The 18,703-nt window shown below is 40.9% G+C and overlaps 1 protein-coding gene across 5 annotated transcripts in view; it reads left to right on the top strand.

The window, feature by feature from the left end:
• The first annotated feature begins 240 nt into the window (after positions 1 to 240).
• GABRB3 (gamma-aminobutyric acid type A receptor subunit beta3) overlaps positions 241 to 18,703 on the top strand; it is a 225,300-nt gene continuing 206,837 nt past the window's right edge. For 2 of the 5 annotated variants that reach the window (XM_077868399.1, XM_077868411.1), the window contains exons 1-3: positions 946 to 1,119; positions 1,253 to 1,344; positions 1,575 to 1,642. In XM_077868399.1, coding sequence (XP_077724525.1) covers positions 1,040 to 1,119; positions 1,253 to 1,344; positions 1,575 to 1,642 — 240 coding nt within the window. In that variant the 5' untranslated portion in view covers positions 946 to 1,039. Of the gene's footprint in view, positions 385 to 945; positions 1,120 to 1,252; positions 1,345 to 1,574; positions 1,643 to 1,899; positions 2,013 to 18,703 lie in introns of those variants that run through there. The other 3 variants (XM_077868403.1, XM_077868421.1, XM_077868429.1) reach the window with 3 other exon arrangements.

The raw sequence follows: 18,703 nt of genomic DNA on the forward strand, positions 1-18,703 counted from the left end.
CGTTATAAGTGTATTTACGTGAGCACGGAGGGCCCAGTGCTCCGCGGGCAGGGGCGAGAGAAGCAGCCTAATGAGCCCAGTTTTTAAAAATGGCCTTACAGCGCATGAACACCGAACCGGGCCGCCACGCGAGGGGCTGGGAGATGGGTCAGGCGGGAAAGCCCGTGGGTGGGGGCGGGGGCGGGGGCGGGGGCGGGGGCGCGGGCGCGGGCGCGGGCGGGGGTGGGGATCCCCGCAGCGCCCTGGGAGCGCTCCGGCTGCGGGAGAGCGGGTCCCACCCAGGCTGGGTCGGAGGAGCGACGCCATGTGCCGCGGGCTCCCGGCGCTGCTGCTGCCCCTCTGGCTGTCCTGCACCCTGGGGCCTCGGGGCTCGGAGCCCCGCAGGTGAGGGGGGCTCTCCCCGACCCGCAGCCTCCTGGCGGACGCGGCGGCGCGCGGTCCCGGGGTCGCGGGCGCCGTAGGCTCCCCTGGCTCTCGGCCGTGGTCGCGGCCGGGCGGGGGCCGTCGAGGGGGTCGGGCCCGGGAAGGGGTGGGGGCCGCGGGCCGCGCTTCTCTCACCGCCTCGGTCCCGGTCGCCGCTGGTCCCCTCCTCCGCCAGGGCGCGGGGAGGCCGGCCCTGCTCTGCGCCGCGCGGCCGCGGCTCCCGCTCGGCGTCCCGGCCCCGCCCGGCTCCAGGCCCCGCGCCGCGTCCTCGGGGGCAGGAGGGCGCCGAGGGCCGGGGCCGCCGGCCGGGTGGCGCGCGGGGGAGGCGAGGGTGCGGGGCGCTCGGGCTGGGCTCGGGCTCCGCCCCCGGCTCGCCGGGCCTCCTCCCCCCGCCTCGGCTCCCCGGCCCGCTCCTCCCCCTCCTCCCCTCCCCTTCCCTCCCCTCCCCTCCCCTCCCTCCCCTCCCTCCCCTCCCCCTCCGCCCTCCTCCGCTCGGGGCCAGCGCGGCGGCGGCGGCGGCGGCGGCGGCGGCGGCGGCAGCACCAGGAGCAGCCCCGGCTGCTGGTCGCGACGGCGGCGGGGCGCCCCCTCCCCCGTGCCGGGGCGCGGCGGAGGGATGTGGGGCTTTGCGGGAGGAAGGCTTTTCGGCATTTTCTCGGCCCCAGTGCTGGTGGCGGTGGTGTGCTGCGCCCAGAGGTAGGGTCGCGGCTGGTGGACGGGAAGCGGGCCGGGCGGCGGGGTGCGCGGGGGTGCGCGGGGGTGCGCGGCGTGCGCTGGCGGGTGAGCCGCCGCCTGACCCTTCCCTCCGCGCCCCTCGCCCCTCTCCTAGCGTGAACGACCCCGGGAACATGTCCTTCGTGAAGGAGACGGTGGACAAGCTGCTGAAAGGCTACGACATCCGCCTGAGACCCGACTTCGGGGGTAAGCGGGGTGTGCGCGGCCGCTGCGGGAAGCGCGCCCCAGCGCGCTGGGGCCCGGGCGGGGGAGGGGGCGGGGGAGGGGGCGGGGGCGGGGGCTTCGGCCGGGCCGCGGCGGAGCGGGGTGGGGGCCCTCGGCGCGCCGCCGCCGCTCGGCTGGGCGTCCCCGGTCCCCGGAGCCGCCCGCGCCCGCGCCCGCGCCCGGCTGATGCGTGTGGCGTGCTCTTCCCGCAGGTCCCCCGGTCTGCGTGGGGATGAACATCGACATCGCCAGCATAGACATGGTTTCCGAAGTCAACATGGTGAGTGCCCGCCCTCCGCAGGGCTGTCCCCGAGCCCCTGCCCGGCTGTTCGGCCCGCAGGACCGGGCCGCAGGCCTTCGGCGGCGGGACCGACCCCCCCGGAGCCAGCCCCGGCTGGGGAGGCCCCTCCCCCGCCCGGGGTCCGCGGGGGGCGCGCCTGGCGGCGGTGCGGGGCGGAGGGCGCACCCCTCCTGCGGCAGGAGAGGGACCCGGCCCGCCCGGCGCTCGGCCTCCCGCAGCCCTGGCGCGCGCAGCCCCGCCGGCGCTCCGTCACCCGGTTCTGGGGCTCCCCGAGCGCCGCGTCGCCTCCTTAGCAACAGGCATGGGGGAGCCGGGAAAGAGGCGACTGTGGGGGAGGCTCCGATTCTAGGTGAGAGGCACCTGCGGGTTCCTTTGTTATCTCCTGGAGGAGGTGCTGGCAGCTGGAGAAAACCGGGGACAGTGGTCTGTCTGTGTGGCCCACGGGGTCTGGGGCCGGTTCCCACGGTCTGGTGGCTTTCCTGAGGGCGCACTGCTTGGTGGAACCCGGCGGCCCGCTGGCCTGTCGCTGCCAGAGGTGCTGGCCCGGCCGGCGGCGCGGACTTCGGGGGCCCCGGGCAGCAGGCGGGCGCTCGGACGGGCGGCGCCGCCAGGAGAGTCCGAGGCTGCCGAACTCGCCGTCACCGAGAGCTGTGCGGATGCTGCCGGGGTTCAATACGGTAACCTGTGGAAAAGCGGGGGGCCGCGTCCGAGCTGGGAAGTCGGTGCCAAGGGTTTTGTTTTTTTTTTTTTTGCTCAGGACGCTTCAGGACAGACAACAGGGAGTAAGGAGAAGAATGACCCCTTTCATTTGTTAATTGAGCTGGAACATCCTGGGATTTAGAAACAGGTTTAATTTTCTGCTGAATGGCACTTTAGACATTGTAAGAATGAACATTTGGAAGCAGTACTTTTTGAGAGAAACCATTTGGCGACTTTTCTTTCCAGCATAACATTGAGAATATAATGAGGCATGGTTTCAGATAGACCCAGTGGGTTTCTCAAGTCTGGTGTACATCAGAGTCACCTCAACAAACTTGGTTTAAATGCATACTCTCAGGTTCCTCACTCGGAGAGATTCTGATCCATCCAACTGTGGAGTGGAATTTGGGGTCTCTGCGTTTAAAACTAGTGCTTCACACTTCTTTGAAATAAGTATTTTTGTGGACAGTATTCTGAAACATCGCAGTACGCTATGGAAGTAGGGACGTTTGCAAATAAATTAAGACTATTATTTTAAGTAGAACGTTTAGCCAGATATATTTAAAAATATATACTGCTGTGCCTTTTGTAGGAAGAAATCTTTGACCATACAAAATTAATTTCATCAAATTTTCACTCTTAAAGTTTTAAAATGATAATATGATTTTAAAGTAATGTACTTTTCTTTCAGTGTGTATCACTTAACACATTTTTGCACAAAGCATTATATTAATAAAAGGGTTACAAACACAGAAGGAATATCACTTAATTTTGTAAAAATAATCCTGTCCAAAATGTATGCTTTATGATCTTAAGGGAACAAGTTGACATAATCTGTAATTTTCTCAATTGAGAACTTCACATTATCTAGAGACAGTTATTTACAGGAAGTAATTGAATATTTAGTGGATCATTATATCAGAAATCAGTATGTTGGATGTCAAATGAAAGAGAAGATACATTGACGTGGTCCTTTAAGAACTCTATACAATATTAAAACAACCAAATGAATAAGGAGAATGTGTTCTTGCAGACTATGGCGCATTTTCTTTAATTTTTAAGCTTAGTTATCCTGTTATCATGCTGATACTTGGTACCTTTGAAACCTTCACCAATAGTTGCCTAATTCACGTACCATGAACTGAAGTATCCCAATTTTCTTTGGACCCAATAATAGACAAACTGAAGATACAAGACATTATACTGAATAATCCTTAATGTAGTTTATATCCTAAAGACAATAATTGTGCATAACATAGCCATAGTATACGTGTATGAATTTTTTGTATTCTCATAATGGTAATTTTTGTGGCTCTCTAAACCTAAGTTTACTGTAAACAAAAGTTGGGGATTGATAGGATTGGAGATTGGAGGCTATTGGACAGATGGAACTGCTTCTCATTTGAAATTATCTTCAACAAGTGGATTGAGAAAAATCATGTGCTAGAAAAATATGATTTCCTTTGACATACTTGCTCATGATTATTGTTATGATATGGACCTATTATTTTTTTAAAGATTATTTATTAGAGAGAGAACATGCATTTGTGCACACACAGTGGGGAGGGCTGGAGGGAGACGGGAGAGACAATCCCAAGCAGACTCTGCTGCTGAGCACAAAGCCAATGTGGGGCTCCATCCCACAACCCTGAGATCCCATAACCCTGAAACCAAGAGTCCGACACTTAAGACTTCAACACCCAGGACCCCTTGACCTATATTAAAGAAACTTTGATTATAGCAGTGGTTAAGAATCAAGTTGGAGGTCATATTTTATAAGGAAAGAACAGGGAAATGCAAGCATAAGATTAGAACCATCCTTCAATCATGTTGCTTAAAAATAATGGATTCTATTTATGAATTTCCTTAATCACCTTACAGGTCACACAAAACTTAAGTTTTGTGAGGTAATGAAACTAAATGAGAAATGGTCTTGCTTTAAGAGTATTATAGCTATTAGAAGAAATATGTCAAATGGTTGTAACAAAAAGTAGGATGTAGTCAGTCCCATTAGAGAGACAAGAGAAAGATGCACATAGAAGAGAGGGAGAGAAGAAGAGGAGGTGAGATCAGGGAGGAGGGAGATAGATTATTTCTGACATGGAAGGTTTCATGGGTTGGTAGGGGGAGTAGAATTGTAACTGGCATGGATAGAGAAGGGTGTTGTGGGTTAAGGAGGAAGATGGCAAAGGTATGGGTGGATAGATAAAGAGTGTAGGAGATTACAAAGGGGAGATGAGATTCAAAAGATGAAATTGGAAAAGTAGTATACAAACCCCTGTTCACTTAGATTTTTCTCTGCCATGCCAATTATAGTTGCTAATTGTCAAGACATAAGGAGCCCCATAAATGTTTTAAGCAGGTGATGACATGATTTGAGATGTGGTTTCAGATGAAGCTTTTATCTAAAATGTAAATGGGTGGCCCAGTTGGTTAAGTGTCAGCTTTAAGGCTTCACTTCAGATCATAATCCCAGGGTCCTGGGATCCAGCCAATATTGGAATCCCCTGCTCAGCAGGGAAGGCTGCTTCATCCTCTCCCTCTGCTGCTCCCCTGCTTGTGCACATGCTCTCTCTCTTTCTCAAATAAATAAATAAATAAATAAATAAATAAATAAATAAAATCTTTTTAAAAAATTAAATGTAAATTAGGTAGAAGAGTGAGGATATTGCAGTAGAAGCAAAATTTACAAGAAATTTAGTGATAAATGATATTGGAAGTTTCATTTCTTGAAATTTTCTTCTCGGGTTTTTGTAGGTATATTTTTGAAAGCATATAATTAGTGAAATAAAAACTTGCCAGAGTTTCAGATAAGAATATGTAAAGTATGTGTATCTCAAGGTGAGACAGATATGAGCATGTTCATGAACTTTTGGGGGTGATAGTAAAGAATAACATACATCACATAAAACTGATATTGGTATTTTTCTGTTTAAATAGTTGTAAAGCAAAATCTTTATCCACTGGAAGTGCCTATTGATGGTATCTCCAAAGAACACCTCTATCCTCAAATAAATAAATAGATATATTTGTATATATATCTATACATCATCATGTTTTTTGGTATTTTGTAGAGATGGTCTTAGAATGAATTTGAGTATTTTAATATTTAACATTATTTTGCTATAACTCCTTTCATAGAGAGTAGAGATATTTTGCATTTCCACTTTTCCGAATCTTTCAATTCTTTTCATGTTGATTTGACAGCAATCAAATGAAAACCGTTTTGTCTTATATAACTTCCCTTGTTTCTCTTAGTTATCATTTTAAAATTACATATTTTTAAGGTTGTGCATGGTTAAGTATTTGGATTTAGTCTATATATTTCTTTAAGTGACATTGTATATATGAAAGAACACTGTCAACTGGAAATTTTTATAAACATTTGCTATAATTCTGATGCTTAAGCACCAGTCCTAGTGTATAATAAGCATGTGTTGAGTAGATAGGTGGAGAGATGAATAAATGGAGGAAAATTATTGAGAGTATAGGAAACATAAAGAAATATTAAAGATATAAAACAATTAGAAAATTTTATTTTCAAAGCAGTATTTTTACTCAGAGAATGAAGTAGTTTTTTTTTTTTTTAAAGACTTTATTTATTTATTTGAGAGAGAGAATGAGCAGTGGAGAGAGGCAGAGGGGGCGAGAGAGAAGCGACCCCCCACCCCCCCAGAAGGAAGCCCAACGTGGGGCTTGATCCTGGACCTGAGATCATGAGCTGAGGCAGACACATAACTAACTGAGCCACCAGACACCCTGAAAATGAAGTAGTTCTGTAACTCTTAATTAAAAAATGAAAACGTTTTAAAGGTCTCACGAATTCTTTTTTAAAATTTGATTAGAATAAGCTATTGTTTGATTTATTAATTCAGAACAGAAACTACACATACTTAAATTTTACTTAATTAACTTTAAAGTATTAAGCAAAGAAAACTGGATTCAAACTCTACTCATATTAATAGTAATTTTTATGATTTGTCTTGTACTTTGTTACGACTTTATACTTTATTAGTCCGTTAAAATTAACTCCATCCTAAGGAAAATGTAATTACAGGATTATTTTTTTCTGATGTCATCCATGTAAATAAAAAATTACCTTTTTTCTTCGTCCTAAGTTCCTTTTAGGTTATATATAAGCTAAGGTACCCTTAGCTGTTACGAGATGCATATCCACCCATTATTCTAGTTTTATTATATTCCTTCCTATTTTATTGCATTTTCTTGTTAGATAATACACTTTAAAAAATGTCTAGATACAAAGTAAGTATTGTACATAACATAGTTTTGGCATATCTCAAGAGGCAGCTGTGGAACTGCATCACTATAGAATGGATACAATCTCACTCGTATATACAAAACCATGCGCGCGCACACACACATACACACACAGACATTTGCACCATCACTTTTTCTTTCCTCTCTTCAGAAAGCATGGGAAAAAAGGAGAAGTTCATCTTGGCTAGAGTGAGTTCGGACCTGAGGTCTGGAGAATTCAGTTTTTAGGCATTTTTGGTCAAATTTATGTTAATCCGTCCTTCCTCCCCACCTCTCAGAGTCTAGAGATTTCTTTGCCAGTAGTGAATGCTGAACCAGAGTCCAGTGTCCAGCACGGTGCTAGAATCTCAGGTGTAAGAGCTGAATCCCAGGAATCCAGGTAGTGTGCCAAAAAGAGCCTAATGGGATTGGAGTTTGGGATTCTATTTCCAAGTCTATGGGAACATCTAGTCTTAAGCAAGTCACTTAACACTCAGTAAATCAGTTGCAGGCTTTCCAGATGCCCATACCATGCCTTTACTAAATTGATTCCAAAATGATATCACACTTCCTCTACAGAGAAAATTGTGGTAGACAACAGCTGTGTAAACCCCTGGTAGAAAGCTGTCCTTTACTAATTTTTTCTAGAGCTTTGGACCATGCTTAGAGCTTGCATATTAATTGTTATTGGCATTTTAAAGGTTGGAAATGTGCTAATGCTTTTATTACAAAGTAAGCTGGTGGATGACTCAGCAGAAAGCAAAAAGTGTTTCTCTGACCCAGTTGGGGTTGGAAAACCGGTTCCATGGGAGGGACTCCAGGGGTAAGGTCCACAGAGTGTGTTGGCATTTGGTTCTAGGTTGCTGCATTTTGTAGGTATGGCTGTTTATTGAGGACATTACTTTTCACTGGCAGTACATTTCATGCATAAGTTATGATCATACATCAATGCTGGGGCACTGATAAGAAAACATATAATGAACTTAAGAGATGGATGAAAATAATACCTTACATAATATGCTTTACAAAGAGGAGTTTGTGTTTAATACTGGAAGGAATGATACGGAGAGTGCAAAGAGAATGCTGTCTGTGTTTTCCCCCAGGGAGGTTGTAAAGCTTATGTTGCTGCATTTCTTAAAAGGTGGATCTTACACACATTGCTCTGTTGTGATCTACCTCTTGCTTGAGCCTATGGCTGACTCAGGGATTGTACAGTGTATTGCATATAGAAGTATTTGGTTTGAATTGATGGTGCAGATACGCTTACTTACATATAAAGATTTTTCCAGTTTTTGCAAGTAAAGTGATATTGATTCAACCTTTTATTTGCTGTTGTGACTCTTCTTTTCTTACGTTGGTACCAGGACTTTTCTTTCTTATATGTGCTCTGTATTACATCATGCATATTGTCATTGCATAAGAAGTCTACCAACCATTTGAAATCCTTTAAATTATTCTGTAATACATGTTGTGGTATAACTTAAAAAATGATAACTAGCGGTTTTATGCCATTTTGTAATTTGTGAATTACTTCAAGTATTTTGTCACTTGATCTGAAAACCTGATGATGAACTTGGTAAAGTTGATTATACGGGTGTTAGCCTCATCTCCATTTTTTAGAAGAGAAAATAGCCATAGGAATGACACTAACTTACTGCATGGTGAAGCCAGCACTTACTCGGTCCTGCTTCTTTTGGTGTTTCTACCTCATACTACAGAGCAACAAAAAATACTGTTACAAGTGCACATGATTTTATCTTCTTTTGTGATTTTCTTTTTGTTGTCTAAATTAGATCCTCCCATTCTACTTTTCCATGAAAGCTTGTTCTTTGCTTATAACACTTATTACAGTGTTACATGTGATTAGGGTGTATTTATTTGCTTAAAATCTTTCTCTTCCATTTCTTTTCCCATTAGATAATAAACTCCATGAATCAGAACTGTGTCTAAGGACAGTCTTTGCATGGCCTGATACTTGTTAGGCACCTATTAGACATTTGTTGAAAGAAAGTATATGAATGAAGAATGAATGAATGAATATATATATATGCACATAAATAAATAGAAATATAGCTTTCCAATGAAATTTGGGCTCATGACCAAGAGGAAGCTTTTACTGTCTAAGTGTGATGGATAGAAATTTTACCATAAAGGACTTAATTTGGCCAGAATTTGTATGATTGCACACAATATACCCTCAGCTGGTATTTTACACCTGTTACCCCTTTCATTGGAGAGCTTGTATGCTGATTTCAAAGGAGAAAGGAGTGTAAAGTATGGAAGCAGTGCCCGTATAAGGGTTGGTGTGGATATTCTAAACACCGGTCATTGTTGCCTTCTCACACTCAAAGTTTTGTGTCCACTTGTCAAGTGTATGTGGGTTGAGTTTTTCTATGTGACACAAGTTTTGATTCTTATATACAGATTCATTAGTCTTTGCCTTCCCTTCCCGATGACCACTGAGCAGTGCAGTGAGGCTGCGATGGTTTTCATTTGTTTTCTAGCTTTCCAGTTTACTTCTGGACCATTTATGCCTGCCATTAAGAAAATTCTTTAGCTGCAAAATTTGGAACACTAAGACTAAGATAGGTCTCACCTTTTGGCAATTTGCTCAGTACCATCAGTTCAATAGAGAGTCAAGTCTCTGATTTCTCTGGCTGGATGTGTAGAGTTCCTTTATTCCTTTTTATTAGGAGACCACATCAAGTAATTGAAGTCATTTGTAAGCATTAACTCATCCATGTTTTCATTTTTCCATTGAACTTAAGCATCACACAGAAACATTAAGACAATGAACAAAAACTTTAGCATGCATGGAACTGACATTTCAAATGAATGGGAATAAAATTAAGATGTAAGAATGTCACAACTCTTTAAAGGCCCTAATTTATGTCTCTTCAGTTAATGTGAAAGAGGATATGGATTCTGTTGATTGCAGTATCATCGTATTTTATCATAGTTCTACAATGAAATAATTCCTTTTATGTTAAATATTGGCTAAATCCACATGCTGTGATTCATGATATGAAATACATTTGTTTTATTTTGAATTGATTTTAAAGGATAACAAAATCTACTGGTTTAAAGCTAGATAATCCTGATTGTGTTTGATACATATGTATAAAATACTTGTTACTCAGTCTAGCATCACATCACTGTTCCTTTTAAATTCAACTTTTAGAATAAGACTTACCAGTTGGTAATACTAATAAATAGAAGAAACAAGTTTTCTGGGTCACCCATTCTACATGTTCTGTGTATGTGTGCACGCGTGTTTCTATGCAGCCCCAAATTTTCTTTAAAAGAAACAACAATTTGGATAATTTGTTGTAATATTATTGATTTTTCTAATCCTGCTGACTCTAAATATCTATCCAAGAGATAAGTTCAAATATCTGATAGGCAGTAGACTTAGAATGGTTACAGAACCTAGGGCCTGTCATGTTGAATATGCTTGGTGAATTTGTTAAATGGATTTGTATAGCATATGACCCTTGGGGTAAAGCTGTACCTTCGATTTGTTTTATATAGAGAGATTCTCTTATTTGGGTGTTTGTTTTGCACATAAAATGAACCATAGCTTTATATGTGAGGATTCCTGTGAACTTGTTACATAAAAAATACAAGTTATGGAAAACAGTGTATTTCCTATGATCTAGACCAGTAATTCCAGAACTATAGACCAAGAATGTTTCTGTAGTATTAGAATCATTGCAGGTGGGAATAGCTAAGTGTTCTGCAAGCATAATTTCTCACCATTGGTGTATTCTGTTCTTTGCCTTTCCAAAACAGTACACATACAGAAAAACAATTGGGAATAACTGAGTGTAAGAGGACCAGGATTGATTGTACTATATTCTGCTATATTCCTTTTATGCTGTTAAACATCCTACAGATAATTCACTGGTAGGAGGGCATATTTAATTGTGCTGTTGAATGAGTTTTATTTCTGAATCTTTCCTTTGTTTTGGCCCTGGGTACCAAAATTTCATGTGAGAATATCATTTCATGTGGTAGGGTCTAAAATAATGGTTTCCTATGAGAACACTGCTCTATAGGATATAAATGTGGGCCCCATGATCAAAATATTTCTGTTCAAATCATACTGGAAATTATGTTAAAGATGTAAAATAGGTTTCTTTGCTGCAGGAATTTCAAGCCCATAATATGCTAATGATTTTGTAAATCTTCAAGGCAGGAGTGAAGAATTCAATATTTAAAACACCAGATTTCACTGGACATTTTTTTCTTTGGGGGGGGGGGAGTGGAGGACCCAATTAACACTTCTTCATGAAGTTTTTTGTAGAACACAGTTTAGAAAATATGGGACTAGTCCAGTGAACCATAAAGGCTTTCAATATGGCCATTTCTTGTAAATGATAACTGAGAAGATTGCTACATTAATAAAACCTCTTTTGGGGAAGCTGACCACAGCATGGAAGGTACAATTTTGATCAAGAATCTACAAGTACCAGACAGCCCGGGTGGCTCAGCAGTTTAGTTTTGTCTTCAGCCCAGGGTCTGATCCTGAAGACCCGCGATCGAGTCCTATGTCGGGCTTCCTGCATGGAGCCTGCTTCTCCCTCTGCCTGTGTCTCTGGCTCTCTCTCTCTCTCTCTTTCTCTCTCTCTCTGAGTCTCTCATGAATAAATAAATAAAATCTTAAAAAAAAAAAGAATCTACCAGTACCTATGGGGATGGGTGATATTTTCTAAAAATGAAGAATAAGCATCTGTTATAATTGATAAAAAGACAAAGATTTTGTTTTACGGATAATGACTTTGTCATATCGAAGGAAATCTGTGTATTTTAGGCTTCCTTGTTTTCTTGTATTATAAGAGTACAAATACATGATACAGAGGCGAGATATATGTGTTGAAGAGGAGATGCAAAAGACTCTTGGGCCAACAGCAGCAGATCAATACTGAAAGCAAAATATGGCTCCTTGGTGCTATTGGGCTTGGCCAGTGTTTTTTAGATAGTGGTCTGTATGTTATCCATATTTATGCATAAAATAACATTCTTTTTGGATGAAAAATTATTGTGATAAACATATTTAACATCCCCTAGCATAAGTCATTTCTAAAATTTTCCTTATGACTAATTGTCTATAGTTATATGAAGAATTTATATATGTTTATGAATAGTCAGTGATAATAGTCTATAGGGCAGATGCATTTTCTGGATTCTTCAATAAACCACAGTAATGTCATAAGGGGGCAGTATTGCTCAATATTGCCTCTACCACTATGGAGGCCCCACTGGGAATCTGTGGTGGGCTCAGGGATTGTAAAAGATTGGTGGTAATCAGCAGGTAAATCAAAGTAGATCCAGAAAGTATAAAGAGATTTAGAATGTCAGTTGATTACAATAGTAAATGGGGGTTTGTTTGCTTGTTTGTTTTTAGCATTTAGAAGTGCAGAAAGCTGGTTTAAAAAAGGATTCTGATTTTGGAAATATAGTGTATCTCTCTCTATATATATATCTATATAAATAAATATAAAAACATAAGAAATAGATATCTTATATAAATATATATTATATAAATAGATTTGTAATAAATGTTTATAAATATAAAATATTATATGAGAGAAATAAATACTTATAAGAAGTATAAATATAAAAAATACATATATTTCTTTTCTCCCATGCTATGTCTTATTTAGCATTATACTGTATTAATTCAAAATTTTATCTTTATTTTATTATTGAAAAGCTACTCTCAAAGCTTGAGATTTTACTTTTTATTGTAAATGGTTTGGAATTTTAATTATCTAGGTGATTTCCTCAATGCCCCAGGCTGTTTTGTCTTTAGAGACCATAGGGGGTCGAACTTGCAAGATTGCCCTCTGCAGTGGAAAGAGTTGCTTGTCAGAACACTTAGATCCCATGGAAGGGTTTGTGGGAACTTTGGCAAGTCATTCAAACTCAATGGCCCTCAATTTGATCTTTGTGTGTTAATAGGATTCTCTAAATTGCCTTCCAGTTCTGGTTTCAGTGATTCTTAGAGTCCGTGAGCAGTTAGAAACATAAGGGGACTTTCTGTTTGCCTTATACAAACCACTGCTTGTTCATTTGATACTGCACGTGGCTTATTGGTTATCTGAGGGGTTGTCATCTGGCAGTTTGCAACCGTTGTATTCTAAGCATGGCCAGTGTGAAACCCAGAATGATTTTTTGGGGACTATCTAGTTCATGTGCTATGAAATTATGACATTTTGTGCATAAAGAGCTGGGATTTTGGGACACCTGGGTGGCTCAGTGGTTGAGCATCTGCCTTTGGCTCAGGTCATGATTCCGGAGTCCTGGGATCCAGTCCCATATCGGGCTCCCCGCAGGGAGCCTACTTCTCCCTCTGCCTGTGTCTCTGCTGCTCTCTCCGTATCTCTCTTGAAAGAATAAATAAAATATTTTTAAAAAAAGAGCTGGGATTTTAAAATCTGCATCCATGTTCATCAATTTTCAGGTCTCAAACAGTCATATTTCCTTTTTCAGTCTGAATGTAGAACTATTAATTTATGAGCAAAAACTGTAGTTGACTGTTAAAATGCTTTTTAAAATATTCACCTTTATATTATCACCTAAGAAAAACACTACATAAATGTCTCAGTTGCTGTTAGATTCCAAGTTGTCTATATTCAGATTTTTAAAAAAATTATACATAAGTTCAATTCATGAATCATTTTGAATGTTCTGTGTTCTTTTGGTAGCATAACAATTTTAATATTGTTTGAATTCATAATCCAGTCCAAAAGGAAGAGGGCATAGGCTTGGTCAGCGTCATCTGGACTGCTGCATTCAGCCAGTTTGGGATGATAAGCCAGCATTCAGTGAAAAAAATTTTAAACTTAAACCTCAAAGGTAGAATTTCCCTATTGTGGCATTTCTACAAAAAAAAAAAAAGTTTTATCATTTTCTACTTTTTCTTGATTCATAGTCTCATTTAAAATTGAATTTCTTGTACATAAAACCCAAGCTAGTGAACATGTGTGGATATAGGGATGAAGATTTGGCTTGCCTCTATTAGAGATTACAAAATAAAGCATATAAAATTGTCTAATTTTATTCCATAAAAGGAAAGGCGTGGTATGCCAATTATTACACAATTAGGAAATTACCTATAGGATTAGGATGATATAGATTAAAATGCATAGTGTGACCCAAATTTAGGTATGACCAATCAGTAATCAAAAACAAAAACAAAAACAAAACAAAACAAAAAAACCCTCAACGACAACAAAAAAATGCCCAATAATTTTCAAAGTACTTAGCTCATATTTCTCCACTCTAGGTGAAATCCTGCTAATTTGTAATATCTGTTTAAGGGGAATTGTAGCACAGTCTGAAGTGATTTCCTAATTTACCACTTTGAAATAATTTGTCTACTGTGATAGTTCTCAAAGGTTTTCACTCAGTGTTATTTCTCTCCCTCTTTCTTCCTCTCTCTCTCCCCCACAAATGAGAGGGGTATGAAGAGTCTGGCAAAATTCAGATATTAAAGGGGAAAGATACTTTGCTGTAAATGTAACCAAGTTTGCACTTTAAGAGTAGAGCCAACTCTGAGGGTCATGAGCAATGGCTGGTTTACTGAGATTAAAGAAAAAAAGGCCAAATAAAAGAGATGTTCCTGAATGACATTTATTTCCCCTTACCAGATAAGAAATGAGGGCTTTACCTGCCAGTTTCTCTCACCATTTATCTTTTTGGGATTTTGAATTAAAAATTTGGATACCTCAAGAGCCATTTTGGCTTAGTAATGTTTCTTCTTTTATCACCTCTCTCAGTTTCTGAAACAATGAAGAAAAATCCTCTTTTCTTCAACATTTTTCAGAAGAAAGCACAATGAAACTTGTTAAACAAAGGTTGACAGGAAGGCAAGTATCTATTAATTGACATCCCATTTCCTGATAATGCCAACAGAACCTGCTCATGCTACAATACTAATAGAAACTTGTCAGTTAACCAGAAGAAGGACTCACATATCAGTCTCAGATATTACTGAAGTATTTTCTCTACTACTAAGTAGTGTGAATGTTTCTAGGTCACTCTCCTGTGGAGATTTTTGTGTGTGTGAATATCAACATAATAGAAATTGTGAAAACAACAAAACCCTAAAATGTAAAAAGAAAACATGGAGGAATTCCATTACACTGACAGCAGAGCCTGTTGAGATGGTAGAGAATAGGGGTGAGGGGGTTATTTAGTGAATATGTGTCACAAAACAGTATTTGTGGTGCTCCAACATGAAGTACTATACCTAATTTACACTTGTTCTAACAGTTATTCCAAAAATAGACTATGTGTATATAGATTTTTTTTTAAATCCCAGGCTTTTCAAAGCACCTTGCATTTACAGGTCAACACTAGAACTTGCTGCAAAGAAGCAGAGCAACCAACTTTCCCCCTTTTTTAATTCTCAAAATAATTACTATTACTTAATGCCACTTGTATTGTCTTTCATGACTTGGCTTTCTAGTTCAACTGCTCCAATGACTAGCATATTGCTGTGCTGCTCCGTTGACTAGCATATTGCTGTACTGCCTCTTTCATTCTAAATACTTTTAGATTTAAAAGGTGTCTTAACAAGTATATAACTGCTCTCATGTCCAGCATTAGAGGGACACCTGCTGGCTCAGTCTGGGGAGCATGGCCGATAGGGGGCTTGATCCCAGGACTATGGGATCTGATTATGGATTATGGATATAGGATTATGATCTGAGCCTAAGGCAGCCACCCAGGCTCCCCTAATTTGGCTTTATATTAAATTTGACTTCATCTTAGTTTTATATTTGGGATGCCAATATGTATAAGGAACAAAGTATACAAGTTCATGTCATTGTTTTGAGTGAATTAGAATTAATTCTAATCCCCAAATTAAATGTTATACCAAAAAATTAGAATGTTTCTCACAAATCAGGCCTAAGGAGTTGGAAAAAAAAAATATTGTTAGGTGCTCTGAGGTCATAGTTGGTCATTTTTATCTGGAAGAGCACATTATCAGAATCTACCAAGACATTTTAATCTCAGTGTAATCTCATGTTTAATCTCAGTAACTGAGTTGAGCCTTGATCCTTTGGGTGTTTGAATATGTGGGACAGTTAGTAAAGCAACCATGAGGAAACTCTGAGGAGAAAGGCTGGAACTGGGAGGAGCCCACCATTACTAAATGTGCCTCGGGAGGGGAGGGTCCTCATGTGTGTCACTGACTTGATCTTTATCAGGAGCACAGTGGAGCTGATTTTAAGGGAGCTCCTGATTAATCAGAGGTACTGTTTAATGAAGCATTAGCTTACTTTGCCTACATGAGTAACACTTTAGGAGACTGTTTTCCATAGAGTTAATGAGAAAAAACCCAGACATCATTTAATGTGATCCAAAGTTTGGTCTACTGATGCGGAGAAAAAAAAAATAGTAAGTGGCTATTACCATTTATTTGAAAATGGAATTTGGATTTTTCCACATTGATTATGAGATGGGTAGGTAACCATTTTTCCTCACAACCCTCATTCTATCATGCCCAGAAATAGCAGTGAAAACCATTCAGAAATAACTCCGTATTTCTATAATTTCTTGACTACCTTTGATATCTGTTTTTGTCTTTTTTACATCAAAATCATACATGTGACTAAAGGTGCCATTCTGCTTTTGAGAAGACCCTGATCTTCTCAAAGACCCTGAGAAGATCCTGTTTCCTTCTCCCAAACTTCTTTCCTTTTCGAAATTTTAGTTTGATTCGTTAAGTACCTTGCTCCGCCTCTCATACCAGACACCAAAGAAATCTCTTTCAGGTTTCTCTAGTCATTGTGGTTGTGTTTAGCTTTTGCCCAGCCTTTAAAAAGATAATAGTCTAAGTGCCACAAGCAAGCATACCCACCAAGAGGAAATCATCTCTGACTTCAAAAAGTCTCCCAGTATATACTTTTATTATTTAATCTTCACTGTTTTCACCACCTGGAATATTCTCTCTCTTTATAAGGTCTCAATTCTAACCTTACATATTTCCTGCCAGTGTTGAACTTAATTTTTTTTTCTTCTCTCAGGAGATTAAGAGCATGGGCTTCCTTTGTCCTGTATCAACAGAATGCAGGGTCTCCTACTCTTGATGTCTTTCTCAAAGAAAGATATTTTTCCTTCTGTCTGAAATCCATCTTGTTATGTGTGCTCTATGCTTTGGCTTTTCCTGTGCCCACATTCATAATCCTTTCAATATATCTTCCTCTCCATTAGGTTCTTTCACTTAGTCTTCATATGGGAAAAAGAATATATCTGTATATAGAAGAGATAAAGCAAACTCTTCCCTCAACTGCACTGCTCTCCTTGACCACATATTTCTGGGCACTACTTCTGGAACCAGTATCAGTAGCCATCTGGAACCAGTATTGTAGCCCTTCCATACTTTCACTAAAAAGGCTGCTGGGGAGTGTATGTGTGTGTATAAGTGTTGTGATCAGAGATCATTCTTCTGCATATTTTTGCTGGTTAGGCTCTCTGAATTTCACTCCTTCACTTTTTCACTCAATCCTAAAGATAATTCTTGCCTTTCCTTTTCTTCCAGTATCCAACTATTCACCATGTCTTGCCCCAATAATTTTGGTAATATATTGAAGACTCACTCCCTTTTTTCCCCCTGTTTGAAATCTGTGATTCTCCCATAGTCTCTGGTTCCCTTTGTAAAATATTGTTGCTCTAGTCTTCCTGCCCATGTTCGGGGTGGGAGCCTCTAATGGGATCCAGTGTATCTATTGGATGTGTCATAAAATGGGTGATTGGTACTAATGCCCACAGCGATAGAGACGTTAGGATTAAGAACCACCTCCGGGATTTGGAGAAAAGGGCCTATGGGCTATGTTTGTGCACATCAGGTTGACTATAAAGGAAGAGAGTGGAGCTGGAAGCTTTCAGGTTCTAAGCTGGTTCAGAGCTTTCTCCGTTTGGTTCACACAAGGGGCAAGATTTAGGGTTCTTTCTGAGAAAATGCAAAAACAAAAAAGTGATGATCCTGGATGAGGGTGTTGAATATATATGCTGGGCATTGAAAGAGCACTCAGAATCTAAGAGCTGGATTATTATTGCAGCTTTTACCTTGATATGGCCAATTTATCCTGTGAGTACCCAATTTTGCTTTATTCTAATCTGCAGTACAACTTTTAACATATTTATTTTGCTGTTATTTTTCTGCTGGCCTTCAATTGTGTCCCTTGTACATTTCTTCCCTTTCCCATATTATGTATCCTTTTACTTCCATATATTCCAACTATCAGCCATAAATAGATGTTTTAAAAATAAATATTGACAGTGATGATATTTGGATTGTCAAGATGGCCAGAAGCAGAAAAGGAAACCATCATCCTGATACATAGTGCAGTGAGGCAAATAGAACCATTAATAAAGGCATTCATCAAAGAGAACAATGAATTTTGAGGAAGTAATTGTGAAATTGTGAGAGTCAACCAGATGTGTCCTATGGACTCCTCTCCTCCAAACCATCACTGTAACGCTGGGTAACTACAGAGTTAAAAATGAGAGTCAGAAAGAAGAGATAGAAAGGAGTGGGTGTGAGAAAGCCTCTTGGTCTGCTAGTTAAGTAACACTATGATGTTGAATTTTAAAACATACTTGAAAGCATGCTTTTTTTGGATAGAAAAATATATTTCTTGGGAGGGGCAGAGGTGCTATCTCAGCTAAATGCCTGTATTTAATATATACCCTTGCCAAGTACCCATTAGAAGTCAGGTTATATATTAGAAAACTAGGGATGGAGATAAGGCTTCCTGATTGTGGTGAAAGCATAGCTTTTATTCCTAAAATAATAAAAATCTCAAATTAGTTAGAAAAGGAACAAATATGATTTGTGGCAAGATTCATGCTCTGACTAAATTTTGTTTAGTGGGATGCTGAACCAACAACATAAGTTACCTGAGAAAGGTAGTAATGAGTTAGATATACCATTGTTTTTTTTCTAAGTGCTTTGAGGATATTGGGATATGATAAAGTGAAAAGCCACATATTAAATTCCAAATCAGGAGGAAGTGGTAAGAAGTGGTTAGTTTAAAATCCTTTATCTCATGACCTTCTTTGTCTAGA

The sequence above is a fragment of the Canis aureus genome, chromosome 2, assembly GCF_053574225.1.
Source record: "Canis aureus isolate CA01 chromosome 2, VMU_Caureus_v.1.0, whole genome shotgun sequence".
Taxonomy (NCBI): Eukaryota; Metazoa; Chordata; class Mammalia; order Carnivora; family Canidae; genus Canis; species Canis aureus.